The sequence below is a fragment of the Corella eumyota genome, chromosome 2 (assembly GCF_963082875.1).
Source record: "Corella eumyota chromosome 2, kaCorEumy4.1, whole genome shotgun sequence".
Lineage (NCBI taxonomy): Eukaryota > Metazoa > Chordata > Ascidiacea > Phlebobranchia > Corellidae > Corella > Corella eumyota.
The window spans coordinates 5156812-5172156 of record NC_137491.1 but is presented as its reverse complement, the minus strand read 5'-3'; the positions used below and the strand labels follow the sequence as shown (position 1 = coordinate 5172156).

The 15345-nt window shown below is 27.6% G+C and overlaps 4 protein-coding genes across 4 annotated transcripts; 2 read left to right on the top strand and 2 right to left on the bottom strand.

Moving 5' to 3' along the window:
* The first annotated feature begins 5364 nt into the window (after positions 1-5364).
* On the top strand, positions 5365-7303 carry LOC145742225 (uncharacterized). Its single transcript, XM_082560010.1, has 6 exons — positions 5365-5521; positions 5798-5960; positions 6081-6293; positions 6437-6666; positions 6804-6937; positions 7088-7303. The coding sequence occupies exons 1-6, from the start codon at positions 5365-5367 to the stop codon at positions 7301-7303; spliced, it is 1113 nt and encodes a 370-aa protein (XP_082416136.1).
* Positions 7304-7780: 477 nt separating this feature from the next.
* Positions 7781-9976, bottom strand: LOC145741407 (small ribosomal subunit protein uS8A). The gene is made up of 4 exons (XM_082558996.1): positions 9946-9976; positions 9449-9594; positions 8576-8741; positions 7781-7892 (listed from the first exon to the last, which is right to left on the bottom strand). The coding sequence occupies exons 2-4, from the start codon at positions 9579-9581 to the stop codon at positions 7799-7801; spliced, it is 393 nt and encodes a 130-aa protein (XP_082415122.1). The 5' UTR covers positions 9582-9594; positions 9946-9976; the 3' UTR covers positions 7781-7798.
* An 832-nt stretch (positions 9977-10808) lies between these two features.
* On the top strand, positions 10809-13581 carry LOC145742060 (nucleoside diphosphate kinase 5-like). The gene is made up of 6 exons (XM_082559804.1): positions 10809-10954; positions 11707-11887; positions 12142-12324; positions 12527-12650; positions 12748-12866; positions 13395-13581. Exons 1-6 carry the CDS (start codon positions 10881-10883, stop codon positions 13470-13472), a joined length of 759 nt encoding a protein of 252 aa, XP_082415930.1. The 5' UTR covers positions 10809-10880; the 3' UTR covers positions 13473-13581.
* LOC145742061 (uncharacterized) lies at positions 13255-15119 on the bottom strand. The gene is made up of 4 exons (XM_082559805.1): positions 14860-15119; positions 14580-14729; positions 14108-14287; positions 13255-13893 (listed from the first exon to the last, which is right to left on the bottom strand). The coding sequence occupies exons 1-4, from the start codon at positions 15035-15037 to the stop codon at positions 13820-13822; spliced, it is 582 nt and encodes a 193-aa protein (XP_082415931.1). The 5' UTR covers positions 15038-15119; the 3' UTR covers positions 13255-13819.
* Between the last annotated feature and the right edge of the window lie 226 nt (positions 15120-15345).

The window sequence follows — 15345 nt, the reverse complement described above, 5'->3', positions numbered from 1 at the left end:
CAGACGAAATTCTAAACGAAAATTAAGACGAAATTTGTTTCCTATTTTCTATTATTCAAAACGAAATTGTTTACAATATCAATCGCTAGATATCCTAATGGCGTCACAATCAACACAAAACTTCCTTGAATACGAGTTGACTTGGCAAATAAAAACAGAAGCCCGATCAAAAGTTCCTTCCAATAATTAATGCTCCTTATAACTATTTCTCTTTATATATTTGACCGAATAATCGCCAAACTCACGGACGTTTTTTTGTTAAAACTAAACGATCATTTTTAGGTCGCTTAATATTAAGGCGCGGTTCATATATTTGCGGCAACCCGCGGGCGATCAGAAAATCTAAAAACGACACTGTTTGAATTATTCTCCTGTATCAAAATAACACAGCGATGCCCCAAGGGGGAAATGTACACATTTATGCCCCTATTACTAAATATGTGACGTAGACAATCTACCTTTGCCTTGTCATGGTTATTAATTGTGAGTATCTTCATCGAAATAACCGGTTTTAAAATAAACACAAACCGCATAACTAACTCCAAGTAAATAGTTTATAGAATTTATCTATTGGTAAAAATGTGTGGGCATAGCACATAACCTGGTCATATCATAATATTATTTTAAATTGAAATTTCTTTTACAAAGTTTATGTTTATTTGATTATAACTAATACTTCCTGCTATGGGTTTAATCGACGTAAAATAATTAAACTATTATGACAGGCGTAAAAACTATGGTAACGAACGAATAAAACCTTTGTTACAAAACGAAATTTAAATTAGTTTGCTTGCCCACAAAAAACACACTCTATACTAATATAATTAGCTCATTAGAAACAGGTTGGTGTGCATAGTAACCTTACAAACTCCCACAATACTCGTTAAGGTTAATTTTAGTTTTCAATACGTCAGTTTTGTTTTAAATAAAACGTCGTTGCAGTTTAAACAATTACAATCTAAACAGGTTTATTCTACCGCGTATTTTGGTAAAATTAATGTTGTTGGTTTTTATAAAATATAAGCATGAGCATTATGGTTTTATTATTCACATGTACATATGATAAATTATTTTGACGTAAAATTACACGCAAATTATGCGCTGTACAAATACCGACCTTTTGAATAATGCCCTTGGCTATTAAATCTGACCATATCATGTTTCGTTGAAGTAAAAAACGAATTAGATAGACTATTATTAATAAATTGTTGCGATCTTTCTTCGTATTAAACCAACGTTAAAATTACAAGTTTGTTATTTCTCCGTAACGAAAAACCCTATTTTATTTATTTAACTAATTTCGATATAAATATGCTTGAAGATATTTTTTCTGCTTTAAGCGATTTCTTTTTAAAGCCTTCGCTTTAGATTTTTTTATTTCAAATTTTACAGCATAAACGTCATTTAAGAATATAAAATATTTATATTTTTCACGTTTATAATCTAAAAAACGGTTAGCAAAAATAGAAGACAATCAGCCTTGACAGCAGTTTTTATTTTTACTACACCCTAATTTTTTTCCTTATTAGGTAAATTTTGACATTTTTAAAATAATATAAATTTGTAGCTACAGAAATACATTTTTTTTTTGGTTTTGCCGATTTTGGCCTAAACAAAATATTTTGACTATAAATTAGTATTTTAAAACCTTTTAAAGGGTCTGGATCCTTTTTTAGCAGAATACATAAACGGAGTGACATATAAAAAAATAGTTTAAATAAAAACTTTTTAAATTTTAACCGAATCATCCTTTGACCTTATATAAACAATTTCCGAAAAATTTCAATAGTAATTTTTCAATTCGAAGTATAATTTTAAATTGAGCAAATAGACGTGAATTTAGTTGAATAATTAAATGTAACTTTAAACAATAAATCAAAACATAGAATACAAATAGGATATACAACAAACTTATTTTTTTGAAACGCTAAGTTCTTAAAATTATATAAAAAGAAAGTTGTTTAAACACACTTGCTCGAAAAACTTATTTAAAATTTTAAGTAATAAGTGAGAGGTTTTAACTTTCGCAATTTCTAGATTACCATTAAAAAACAATATTAGTTTAAATTTAACACTACCAATAATAGAGTTGAAAACGTACTCTTTGGCGCTCCCACACGATATATCAATAAATATAAACCGGTTGTTGTAATTTTTTATCCAATATAAAATGTAAACTACCTAGAAAAAAACAAATTTAGTTTATCAGAAAATACAACATCATTTATTTGATCTCGACAATATATATTATGATTTTAGCGAAAATAAGAATAAAGCCTTTGATCAAATTTCGTTTCGCAATTGCAACATCCGTGGTTGACCTACATTGCTTCTATATTACAAAAATATGTAAAAATTAAAGCAAAAAAAAAAGTGAGAGCGATTAAAAAGTCGGCATCTGTCGGCATGAGTTATATGCAGTCGTGAAATGACTTTGTGACTTTTTTAACAAAACCGACTGGTATGCCAAATGGCGGGAAATGCCAGCGTTTCGGCCTAACGACAGTTAAGGCACCGGTAACCTAGGAGTCTGAATCGTTTCTAAATTTATTCCAAATCAGTCACGTTTTTTTTGATTTGACATTAAATTAAAAAAACAAAACCAAAAAAGCGGTCAGAGTACATTCTAGAAACCAAAACACAAGCAGTATGTTGTGACGCAATAGGATATGTTATTTCCGTATTCTTTATTTGCTTACAACCAGTCTAGTGCACCAGAAACTTGACTGGAGATATTTGACTCATTTTTCTCGAATTAATACGCTAGAAACTGACTTAATTACGTCATATATTTTTTTAATGCAACTAATACTTGCTCCAATGATATGATTAATATACATGAAGTAACATGCGCTGGGAACGTGGTCCAGGCCTGCTGCTCGGATGACCACATCAGCTATACAAAAACATAATTGGTGGTAAATAGATGGCAAATAATCACAAAATGTAAATACCAGTGCATTGTTATTAGGTGACCCAGCATTTCATAAGCAAATAATTTTGAAAGAAAATAATGTATTAAACAAATAAAAACGCCTAGCGAAGAAAGAAGCATTCTTCTAATTCAATAACTGTAATTTTAAGAAAATGCTTTTTTCTTAAAGTTTGAAAATTGTAATTTTTTTTAATATAAAAATTCTTTCTTAAAAAAAATTGTTAAATTTATTTTAATTCTAAAGTTGATGACGTTTATGAATTACGTAAAATAGAGATTATTTTTTTAATTAAAAATTTACCAAATCCGTCATTATTTTCTTACATAACGTCTACCTTGTGTATAAAAATATTTTTTAAATTCTTGGAATTTTTAGGTTTTGACGTTTGATTAATGTCACGATAACAGTTGAACAATGCCAAATTATTTTTAAACATTGTGAAATTGTCTGCTTGCCAATTAAAACTTTCATCAAAATTAAATGTCAATTTCAATACCCAATTTCTAAATATAGCTGATGCTTACAGCAGATTTGTTAAAAAAATATGTATAATTAGACCAAATTTTATATTAAGTTAGTATCATTAAGATTGAGGTTTTAATACGAAATTATTTTTACCAAAAAAATTATCCGAAGATATCATTTTAACAACAAATAATTTTGTATACCGATATCCTCTCATCTCAAAAAATTCAAAATTGCAGATAAATATGGTTTTCAAAAATTTGTCCGTTTGTTATAACGGTTTTTAAAAGTTTGATATTGCGATAAAAAGGTCCTATAATAAAAAAAATTTTTAACATTTTTTGTAAAATTTTCCACAGATTTTTCGCAGGTCAACTGCTTACCCTTAAACATTTTAAAATGCTTTGTAATCAATTTACATGCACGAAATACATTGCGGTGCCAATATGCATGCATTTAAAATTTAAACGGAAATCTTTGAAAGGAATTTAAATAAAAAAATTCCTAGAATTATCTTTAAAAAATGAAATTCTTCGAAATTACATTTTTAATTTATTAACAAAAATTAAATGTTTTTTAAGATATTGTTAAATTTTTTTCAGTTTGTATATCGACACAAAAAAATTTACTGAAAATTATTTTAAAGTTTTAAATGAATAAAACATAAAAATTAATTTTTAAAATATAAAATACATCGAACTAACAAAAAATTTTTGTTACTAGCAAAAAGACATTAAACATTGTTTTAGACAAACTTATAAAAATAATTTACTTGTAAGAAAAAATATGTTATAACTAATAAATATATTTAAATTTTTTTTTTTAGTAATTCTATTATAATATTTCTATACGTGATTACTAAACAAATTAAACGCGATATGTTTTTTTATCAGCAGAACACAAATAAATACAATCTACCTAAAGTAAAATTAACAAAACCTCCAAATATAAAGTAATTGTAATTGTAATATATAAAATATACTTTATTCCGCGTGTTTTTTTTTGTAATATTTATATTGGAACAAGTTGTGACTTTGTGATGTGTCTGAGCCGATCTAGGCCGTAAACTTAAAGACGAAAAGCGCAGTAGTACAGCGACTCAAACCTAAAACGTATCTGTTTGTAATTTTATTCCATGACTGTATACCACGCCATCAAACCAACTTAATACTTTCATGTTACTTGTGATGGAGAATTATGAACATTTGCGACCTCTGGTGGAAAAAAATTAACATAAACTTCAGGGCGATTGTTGTTATAGCACATTTAAAGTTTGTGGCCTTGTTCAAAAAGGAGCCGGAATATTAATACCAACATAATACTAAATTTGAGAATATTTGCTAAATAAGAACAAAAAATATTGTCCCCAAAAAATTATTGAAATATAAAAAGTAAACGATAATAATATGTTTTCAAATTAAAAATTTAAAACATAAAGTAACTTACTTTCAAAAGTAAAATTAATTTATTATTAATAGGCAAGTTCTAAATTTGGAAAGTTATTTTTAACTACAAAACGAAAAGTTTTGCTTACAGGCTAATTAAGAACAAAATTCGGCTTCACAAATATATTTAAAGTTTTGGGCTATAACTTTAATTTATACTAAATCGCCTCAGGAGATAGAACATACAAACATTTTTAGGTTTTGACATTTCCGAAATTTAAATGTATTAATTCCGCTGATCGGGTGAAAGTACAGAATTCCTTTGCATAATTTAAAGGACTTAAACCTAAAAAGAAACTAGTAGAAAAGGGCGAAATTGATTTTAAACGAGACCGAATTTAAAGGTTTAGCTACGTTTAGAGCTTAATTAAATTAAATATTTACTTAACGTTTCCTCGGTAAACAGCGCTTAATTTAAACAACGGGTAAAGCTTGCTCTTTTTTTAATAGCATAAGTAAGAAAACTGTATTTAGGGCCTTTAGAGTTGGACGAGTACTTAGTACTATCGCATGAATAAATGGACAGTGTTAGAAGGCTTGTGTTTTTCGGTGCTTCTGTTGAACCTTCGTGGCTTGTCGAGCATTTAAACGAACCTCCTGAGGTTAATAAAGGGGAAATATTAGCCAAAGTGTTGCTGGCAACATTATGTCCTTTCGACTGCCAGGCTATAAAAGGTATTGCTTAGATATTTTTAATTGATGGCCTCTTTATTTAAGTAGTATTATGTAGCTTTAAAATATTAGGCATGTTGTACAACATATAAATTTGTGCAAAACAGTTATTGTTATGTTACATATAATGCTGTTCACTTCAAAATGAAAGGAAATGACAATCATTCGATTTTGTAAACAAATTTATTTATCAAGAAGCCAAAGTGAAATATACATTTAACCTTTCGCTTTATTGATATTCAAACTGAAAGTGCTTTAACCACAAACATGCTATTTCAGAGAACCGTCTAAAAACGCCTGTCGTTCTTGGCCATGAAGCTGTATGTGAAGTAATATTAGACAAGCGGGATAAGTATAGGAATACTTCTATTACACGTCTCCAACCTGGTACTAGGATCACGTTTTCCACGTCTTTGCCTTGTAATCAATGTAACCTTTGCAAGTAAATAGTAATTAAATTCGTCAAACTGAAATCCACATTTAAGAATTTTTTTAAAATAACTATGAGATCAAGGTGGAAAAATGCTTATAATAAGTCACAACATATTTATGTTTTATTTAGACAACCTTGTTATAACAAATACTGTGAAAACATGTTCAATTATGGACAAACCTCTATTACAAGCGATCCAAGTTTTAGTGGTTGCTATTCCACGCATATTATTCTTAAACCAGATACACATGTTGTTACTATTCCTGATTCTCTTACTGATTTTGAAGCTGTAACGATCAACTGTTCGCTGGCAACTGCCATACATGTAGTAGAAGTGGCAAGGTAAGATAAGAAACTATACATCTTAACAAGGTATGGCACATCAACTTACAAACAAATAAACCGACCAATATTAATTCTATCATCGTTTTGTTAAAAAATGTGGTCAGTAAATTTTAAAGCAAATATTTTTTTTTTTTTAAAAGCAACCAAGGAAACGAAACCGCACTTGTACAAGGTGCGGGGATTGCAGGTTTGTATATTTGTGCTTTACTTCGCCAACAAGGATACAAAAAGGTGTTTTGTCGCGATAATGACCTTACAAGACTAAACTTGACTACAAAGTTTGGAGCAATCCCCGTTCAAGCAGAAGATAATATTGGAAAAGAAAAAAACAGTTGTGAATTTATTGGTTGTCAAGGTGGAGTTGAAAAAGGTAAATAAATCAACTGTTAGTAAATCTAACCATGTATCAGTATGCTACCTCGTTTATCTAATATTATTCTTTAAGCAATAATATTGATGTTTTCTGACTATCCAAAATTACTTTTTATCTAAAAAAATATATTTTAGTTGATTGCGTTATAGAGATTTGTAATGATCCACAAGTGATATCAGAAGGTATTGCAGCGTTAAAGTGTGGAGGAACCTATCTTATAGTTGGTCTTAAATATAATTCAAAGCCTTTAAACATAGCAGGAATAGATGTAAGTTAAGTGCTAACCTATGTAATAAATAAATGTAGTTTTTAAACAATACGTCCTAATCGTTTTAAAATTGTGTTTAGGCAATGCCTTTTAAGGTTTTTGCACATTTACTTTTGGTTTACCCGTTATTTAAATCGACGTGTTTTTTAGATTGTTCAAAAATCAATTACAATTAAAGGAATCAATTCGTACGAACCACGACATTTAAACCAAGCCGTCAAGTTTTTAAGCGAAAATAAATCAATTTATCCGTTTGAAAGCCTTATAAGTAAAAGAACTTATGGTCTTGGCGAATTTGACGAAGCTATCCAAATGGAAAACTTAAAAACTTATCATCGAATTTGCGTTAAACCGAATAGCTTTTAAAATAAAATTTAAAAATGATAGTTTAATAAAATCGTTGATCGTAATACAGTCGCAATACCAGAATCTGTGATTTTTATAATATTTTCATTCCGTTTTGCTACTTCCATTTAATTAAACAACGTTAATGTAAAATAGAACCAACATTATTTTTTTTGATGTTTTAACTGCATTTTGGTACATCTGGCAATTTCTTAGTCGTATCAAGGTTGCAACACAAGAAATATTGCACACCGCTACTGGCAATTTTTGCAGTATTTTTTAAAATTACTAACATCTTAATTAATGTTCACCTTATTTTATAACAAACTATTTGCCTTAACAACGTAAATATATAGAACTCGTGGGTACTGTTATTTGGTTCTAAAATGATTGTCAAAGTAACAGTCTACCATAATTACTTTCTTTCAAAAACTCAATGATTATTAGCAAAAGTTGTAAACAACACACTTAACCTAGGCAAAAAACAGAACAAAATATATTTTATAATTTTATTGCTCAGAAGAAAAATCCTAGAATTTTGCCCCCAGTATGTTTTCTTCTGGCTTCTTCGTGATCCATTATACCATTACTTGTGGTTAAAACAATGTACCTGAACATATCAAAAATTATAGTTTAATTGGTATTATGATAGGAAAATATGAATTAAATTTTTCTTTTTATTTATGCCTTAAAATTTAGTGGATCAGAATGCTAAATTTTCTCTTCATAAATATCAGAGAGATTCCACGCATAAACATCATTTCCAATAAAATTTAACGATACAAAATAAAAGTTGTTAGAACAATATTATTCGTAAACAAAATATTATTATACAATTAGGTCTGAAGGGTTAATACTGATCTAGTTTATTTAACAAAAAAACTAATATTACTAAGGAAGTTTTAGTAATGCCACTCACACTTTTATTAAAATTTTTTGAACAACAAACTAAGTTTAAGGCAACATTTTACGTACATAAAGATATACACACACATATATAAATATACATATATGAAGATTTTTAAATGGACAATTGATTAAAATACATTTTTGGGCAAAGTTTGTACGTACAGAAACAGAAAAAGTGTATTTTTTAAAATGTTAACTGATTTGACTAACTTAATTTATTTTAGCTGTGTCCTAAAATGATTTTTATATAATATACTTTATAAATCATGTTAATAAAAAACTGGGCAAGTAAAAACCACAATTTTCAGTAGCATATTAAAACAATAGAATGACTTAAATTGAATTTTTTTACATATAAAAACAAAAATTTTGTATTTCTCTTACCCAAATTGTCTGGATGGAAGAAGATTATTTGTCCACTTTTCTAAATCTCTAACTGCAAGATCGAAGCGAGGTGAAATAACTCCACATTTATTTAATCTTCCGTTTAATTCAACAACAATTTTACCAGCTCGGTGATCATCAACAATTTCAAATTCATTGATGTAACCTAAATGTAATCGCAAATCGGTAAATTTTTAGTAAAAAAAAATCAAACCTATATATATTTTTTATTTAAATTTTAATTAAACAAACATTTATTTTAAATAATTTTGTCTTGATCAGAATGCTTAATTTTCTCTTCATTATTTTCAGAGAGATTCCACGCATAAACATCATTTCAAGCATTTTACCAAAAAAATATTTAAAAATGTTCGTAGTCCCAGATATTTTACTAAGCAGTTTAAATTATTGGATCTCTATTACTTTCGCACGCCCGAATTTAACAAGGCGTTATAACCTAATAACCTAAGTATGGCAATTGTTCAACCAGACATTAAAAATTAGTTAAAATATGTTTTAATGAGTATAACTAAGTCCACTTTACGAGTCAGATGTGTTAATGGGTAAACTGAATAGGTGAGGGTTAGGGTAAGGGTTTAATTTATGCAACCTCTTTGTTTAATTACATGTGCCGCATTTTGGTTACACACCATGTTTATGTAAGGCGTGCGAAATTAATAGAGATCCAAATTATTTAATACTTAAGTATTGGAATAACATTAAGTGCCAAACACAAGTCTACATATTATGCTAAATTGATGTATATATATATTTAATGTCTGAATATCAAACAATTTTATAATATATACATTTAAGCAAGTTTTTCTTACTATAAAAATATCTATTGATTAATAAAATTATTTTGTAACTCACCATGTTTCATCATGACAGTAAGAAATTTAACGATAACTTTCGAGCAAGGTCGGATGAGAACTTGTCTCTTCCCTCTCTTCTCAGCATTTCCGATGCACTTTAAGGCATCTGCCAATACGTTCATTCGAACCATGGTTACTGGTTACCTGCAAATAATTACAATACAATTATACTGACTGTTAAACACCAATAAAGCCGCTTGTAATAAACAACTGACTGATTTAAAGACAAATCATAAAACATGCTTTGACTCCAGAAACGCCCTATCGAGTTTATAAGCAAATATTTTTAACAAAATTATAAACTGCTCCTATGCCAGAATTTTGTGAACAAAATTACCTAACAACCTTACGATTCTTACATTTTAATTTACTAACAAACTACTAGCTTACAACACAAACCGATAATCGTGTATATTAATCCATAAAACCAAGAAAAATTAATGCATAAGATAGATTTAATAAGATTTAAGAAGATAAATGTTTTAACAACATTACCTGATATTAAGGGCCTAAAAAGAAAGAAACACATTTTGGATATGAGATTTTAGACCAGAAAGTGCACCACCAAGCGATTGTAAAATTCTACGTGAAAATCCGCACGCGGTTACAACTAATATTTAAAAGATTTACTTTTACTTCTCTGTAACAAAATGTGAACTAAAAACTTATTATAAAAACACTAACATTTTTTTACACATATTATAAATCATCAAAAATTTTATCTAGCATATTTTTGATATATATTGGAATAGTAATGATTCTAAGTTTTAGCAACAATTGCTCATTTCTTAAAGCAACCAATTAAATACACATACAAATATTAAACATATTAATGTTTTTAAGAAAACAATTAAATTTAAAACCTGCTTAGTTTAATATCATTTTTAAAAGATATTACCCATTAGTCATTTACAGTTGAAAAGCATTCAAATAAATTAAAAATTTCTTTTGTTTATTCCTCTTTGATGTATTTTCATTAGGTTACCTGACACCATATCAAATTACTCCTAACAACCGAATTTATACACACTTCTTTTATTTGTATTTCAAAGATTATAGCCGACTGTAGTTAGATAAAGTTAGGATAATCTAACCTAATTTATTACCAAATAATTATTGAAATTAAAACAAAAGCTATTTAATCAGAAATAGTAACGTATGGTTAAATGTTTGGTAACATTTTAAAAATCAGATTTTATTATATATAATTAACATGGCATTATTAAAAAAATATATTTGATGTTTAAAAAAATGCAAATATACCCACAATATTGACTATTTGTGTCAAACAGCAAATTAACTTTCTACTCATATAAATATTATTTTTTATATCTTAAGAACAACTTTTTAACAAAAAAATTATCTTTAAAAGGTTTAAAGGCAATAAAAAACAACAACAATTTGATATTTTAAAATTTTAACCGGAAAAAATGGCAATGTTGGATGACGATGATAACTTTCAAGAATTTCAAGACAGTAACAGGCCGCCAAGTGGATTGAGCAGGTAACTTAGTTTTTTCTTTCAATTGAAAGATTTATTTTTACAATTATAAGAGAAATGTGCATATAAAAAGTTTAACTTTTGCGAGTGAGATTTATAAGTTTGGTTGGAATGACACATTTAATTTTAAAATCTTCTGCTAAATTATCATAAAATAGAAATCTTTGCAAGTTAATTTTTTTTCATTTTTAATTTTTTTCTTAATTTGATTTTTAATGTGTTTAATGTTTTATATTTATATATATATATTGCTATATTTCCATAAAGTTATTTATTGAAAATCAAAAATATTAAAATTAATACTCTACCGCTACTTGTGGTACAACGTATTCCATGGCAACTAGCGACGATGGATAAGAAAACAATTTTTTTATTATTTAAAATTTTCATAAAATTAGTTATAAACTTTTGTCTTATACTTTGTACTAAAAAACTTAAACACTGTTATAAATTTAGAAGCTTATTTACTGTAAATGTGATAACTGCAGCATGTGTTAAGCTTTTTATATTCAACTATTTATTATTGACTAAATAAATGTTGCTTAAACATTTAGCTTTATTTATGTTTTTTGTATCTGCAGCTTTTTTAATATATATCTAGTTGAGAAAAAAATTAAAAAATAAGCAACAAATAATTACATGTACAAATTTTAAAGTTTAACACGATTTACTTATTAGTTTATTTTTGTTTTACATTGTTGTTAAGTTATTAAACTAATTCACTTATTTTAAAAGTAAAATATTTATGTTTTTAGCGTAAGTGGTGGTAGTTCAAGTATTGGTGAAGCTGAAAACGAAACAGACAGTATAACCTCAAAAATGCAGCCTCCACAAGTGTATTTAGAACGGTCTTTGGCAATTATTAAGCCAGATGCTATGGACAAATGTGATGAAATTGAAGACATTATTCTTAGAAATGGATTTTCAATTTTACAGGTAGGCAATCATAAACATATCTTATTATATTTTCACAGTAAATAATTGACAGTCCGTTTCATTTAAAAACTTAACCTTAAAACAATTTAACATTAGAACCATTTCAAGAGTTAAGTTTATTTAATTAAGCAAAAAAAGTGTTATTAAGTTGGCTACATGGTGTAGTACTTGGCAGCATGGTTTAGTGTTTAAACCATACTTCACTGCATGAAGTCTCATGAAACACGTTGTATATTAAATATATTTTTATGTAGAAAAGAAAAGTTCATCTATCTCCAGAACAAGCGAGTGATTTTTACTTTGAACATTATGGTAAAATATTTTTTCCGAGCCTTGTTGCATACATGAGTAGTTCACCCATTGCTGTATTTGTTTTGGCTAAAGAAAAAGCAATAGCATCATGGAGAGAGTTAATTGGACCAACTAATCCTTTTAAAGTATAATCTCTACTTAATATGATTTGGTTTTATTAAAATGAATCTTGTAGTCTATAATTATAAGTTAGTTTAAATTTTTTATCTGTTTATGCCTTCTTTTTGAAATTACAAATTAATTGTATAAAACACTTTTTTTACCATAGAAGATTTTGTAGTAAAAACAGATTTTATAATTAAACAAAACATGCCTTTTAATTTTAAGGCACGAGAAACACATCCTGGTTGTTTAAGGGATACTTACGGTAAAGATCAAACCAGAAATGCTGTCCATGGCAGTGATGGATTCCACACCGCTGAAAGAGAGATCAGATTTATGTTTCACGACAGTAAGTATAATAGTGAATAAATTTAAAATTTATTTATATATTTTTTTATAACTCCACAGATGTTGTTTCGGTATTAAATGTTGTTTTTAATTTATAGCCATTGTTGAGCCAATCGCAGCAGGACAAGCAGCAAAAGATTATTTATCAAAAGAAGTCAACCCAACATTACTAAAAGGTCTTACAGAGCTTTGCAAGAAAAAGCCTGGAGATGCAGTGGTAAAAAAATTTGTTGTTTTTTTTCTATATATTTTTATCCTCGATGTAGGAAAGTCGAATGCGCGACTTAAACATAGAGTAACATCAGTTACTCCGACCCAGTCTAGAGTTGCCTGTGGCAGTTTGGGATATTATAGATTATAATTCCCCAATAATTATGCTGCTGATTAAGTGCTGGCTCAGCAGAAGTTAGTACCGTTTGTAGCGCCTTACTCACGGGCTCTACAGCATAAGATCAGTGGGGATAGAACCCACAACCTCATGTGTGGTGTAGCAAGTGTTCTTACCACTACACCACACTGTCGGTTTAATGTTGTTATCTTGAGTTATTTTTTTAACATTTTACAAAAAATAAACTGTTTTATTAAACTACATTTTTTTTTAAATTATTATTTATTTTGAAATAACAAGCACTGCAATTGGCACATAAAAGTAAACAAAATTATAGTTAAGTCTGTGTTATTTAAAATTCTTATATATATGTTTAAATTTATTAAGCATAAACAAATTGCAATGTTTTTTTATTAGACATGGCTTGCAGATTGGCTTGTAGACAACAACCCAAACAAACCAAGCATTAAAGATGCAATTGTCACTAATGCTTAGTTATTTTAATTATTTTTCACAATACATTTTATATTTTTATATTGATTTGTAAATGTACATATATACTGTATTTGCATCATTAATGTTATTAAACATTTATACTAAGTTATAATAATGCATAGGTAAACAATAATAACGTTGAAGAAGAATGGAATATAGTCTGGCAGGTTGTTAAAAATATATGTTAGCATAGGTAATTAAACTACAATAGGGTATGTAAATAGCATAAAACAGTAATAGGAAAACAATGCATTTTTTTATATAAAAATATGATATAAAACATTAAAAAGTCAACATTTGCAAAAAAATAGGTAAATATAAAAATAACATAGCAAATATACAAAAATCTATTTTCTTACAAACTTGGCAGCATGTGAAAAACTTGTTTGATGGTGAGTGTGATGTAGAAATGGAGATATTTCTAAAAAATATAAAACATCTGAATATTGTATAATATAGAAATCACATGAAAAAGGGAGGTATCAATATATAAAATTAACAAAAAAATATTCACAATTATATATATTATTATTGTAATTCATTCTAAAGAATGTGTTACAGAACTATGCAATAGACATTGTTAACATTATCTACGAATATCAACATAAAATGTAAAAAAAAATCAAGTCCCTCACCAATAGATTTTTTGCAACCAGCTATCATAGAAATAACACCTCCAAATAATGTAAGTCCTGCTGAAGTCCACATAAGAATGTAACTGTAATTATGTTCTGGGTTGGCATTTGGCACGTTCCATATAATTAAATTATCAAAATACAAGGTATAGATGGTCATACAGGCTGCTAATATTGTTCCTGCAAAGTATATATTAGTTAAATAAAGATTCTATAAGATATCAAAAAAAATGTTTAGTATATAAAACCTTAAAATTTGAAAAAAATTTAGTCTAACGAAATTAGAGATTACCCTTTATTTAACCCTTACAATAATCGCCCTTATAAAGTTGGCCATTACGGGAATATATATGTAAGTTAGGTATGAAACAAAAAATAAAAAAACTTATCGAACTTAATTAAATAATTATTGTTAAAAATTTATTATAAACTAAAACAACAATGAGATAAATTAAATTCAGTTTGTACTCACCACCACAGAAAACAAATATTGAAGAAATGGGTAAAAAATCCTTTTTTGCTTTAGCTTCAGCAAATATAAGAAACAAAAATCCAATTAAAGTTATTCCAATAGAACCAAACATAGAAAACATTATGATTTTGCCAAGAAAAGGCCTTTCATCTGTAATAAACATTAAAAAAAAATTTAAAAAAATGAATGTTAGAATTGTTTTAGACCTAAAATATTTGTAGACCTAATTGTTTTAAATGCTGATAATTTCAAACTATTTGAACTGATTACAAAGACTTACCAAAGTCATTAACGCAGCCTTCATTTGTACAAGATTGAAATAACCCTGTCCATTGTAAAGCAACCGATCTGTCGAATCTACTTAAAAACACAATCCATGATGTAGTGGCAATTGAAATAAACGCGGAAAGCAATCCGATTGCTTCTAAAAATAAACTTAATCCAACCAGACAATGCATTACCTATTAAAACTATTTACACAAGACAATTTAAAATAATAAACAAGTATAATAAAACTTGATAAAAAGTCCCATGGTCAGATCGAAAAAGTCTATTTTCTCCTAAATGGTCACGTGTGTAACATAATGTTTTCGACTTTAATCAACCATGAATAAAGTCAGTGTTGTCAAACATTTTAATATTTTTAAATAATATAAGTTCGTTGAAGATGTTTCGAGCACTTGAATAATTATAAAGTAAAGTGGGTACTTTGACAACAATTTTGTTTGCATTCAATTATGCGTTTATAATATTTAAAGCGAATTAA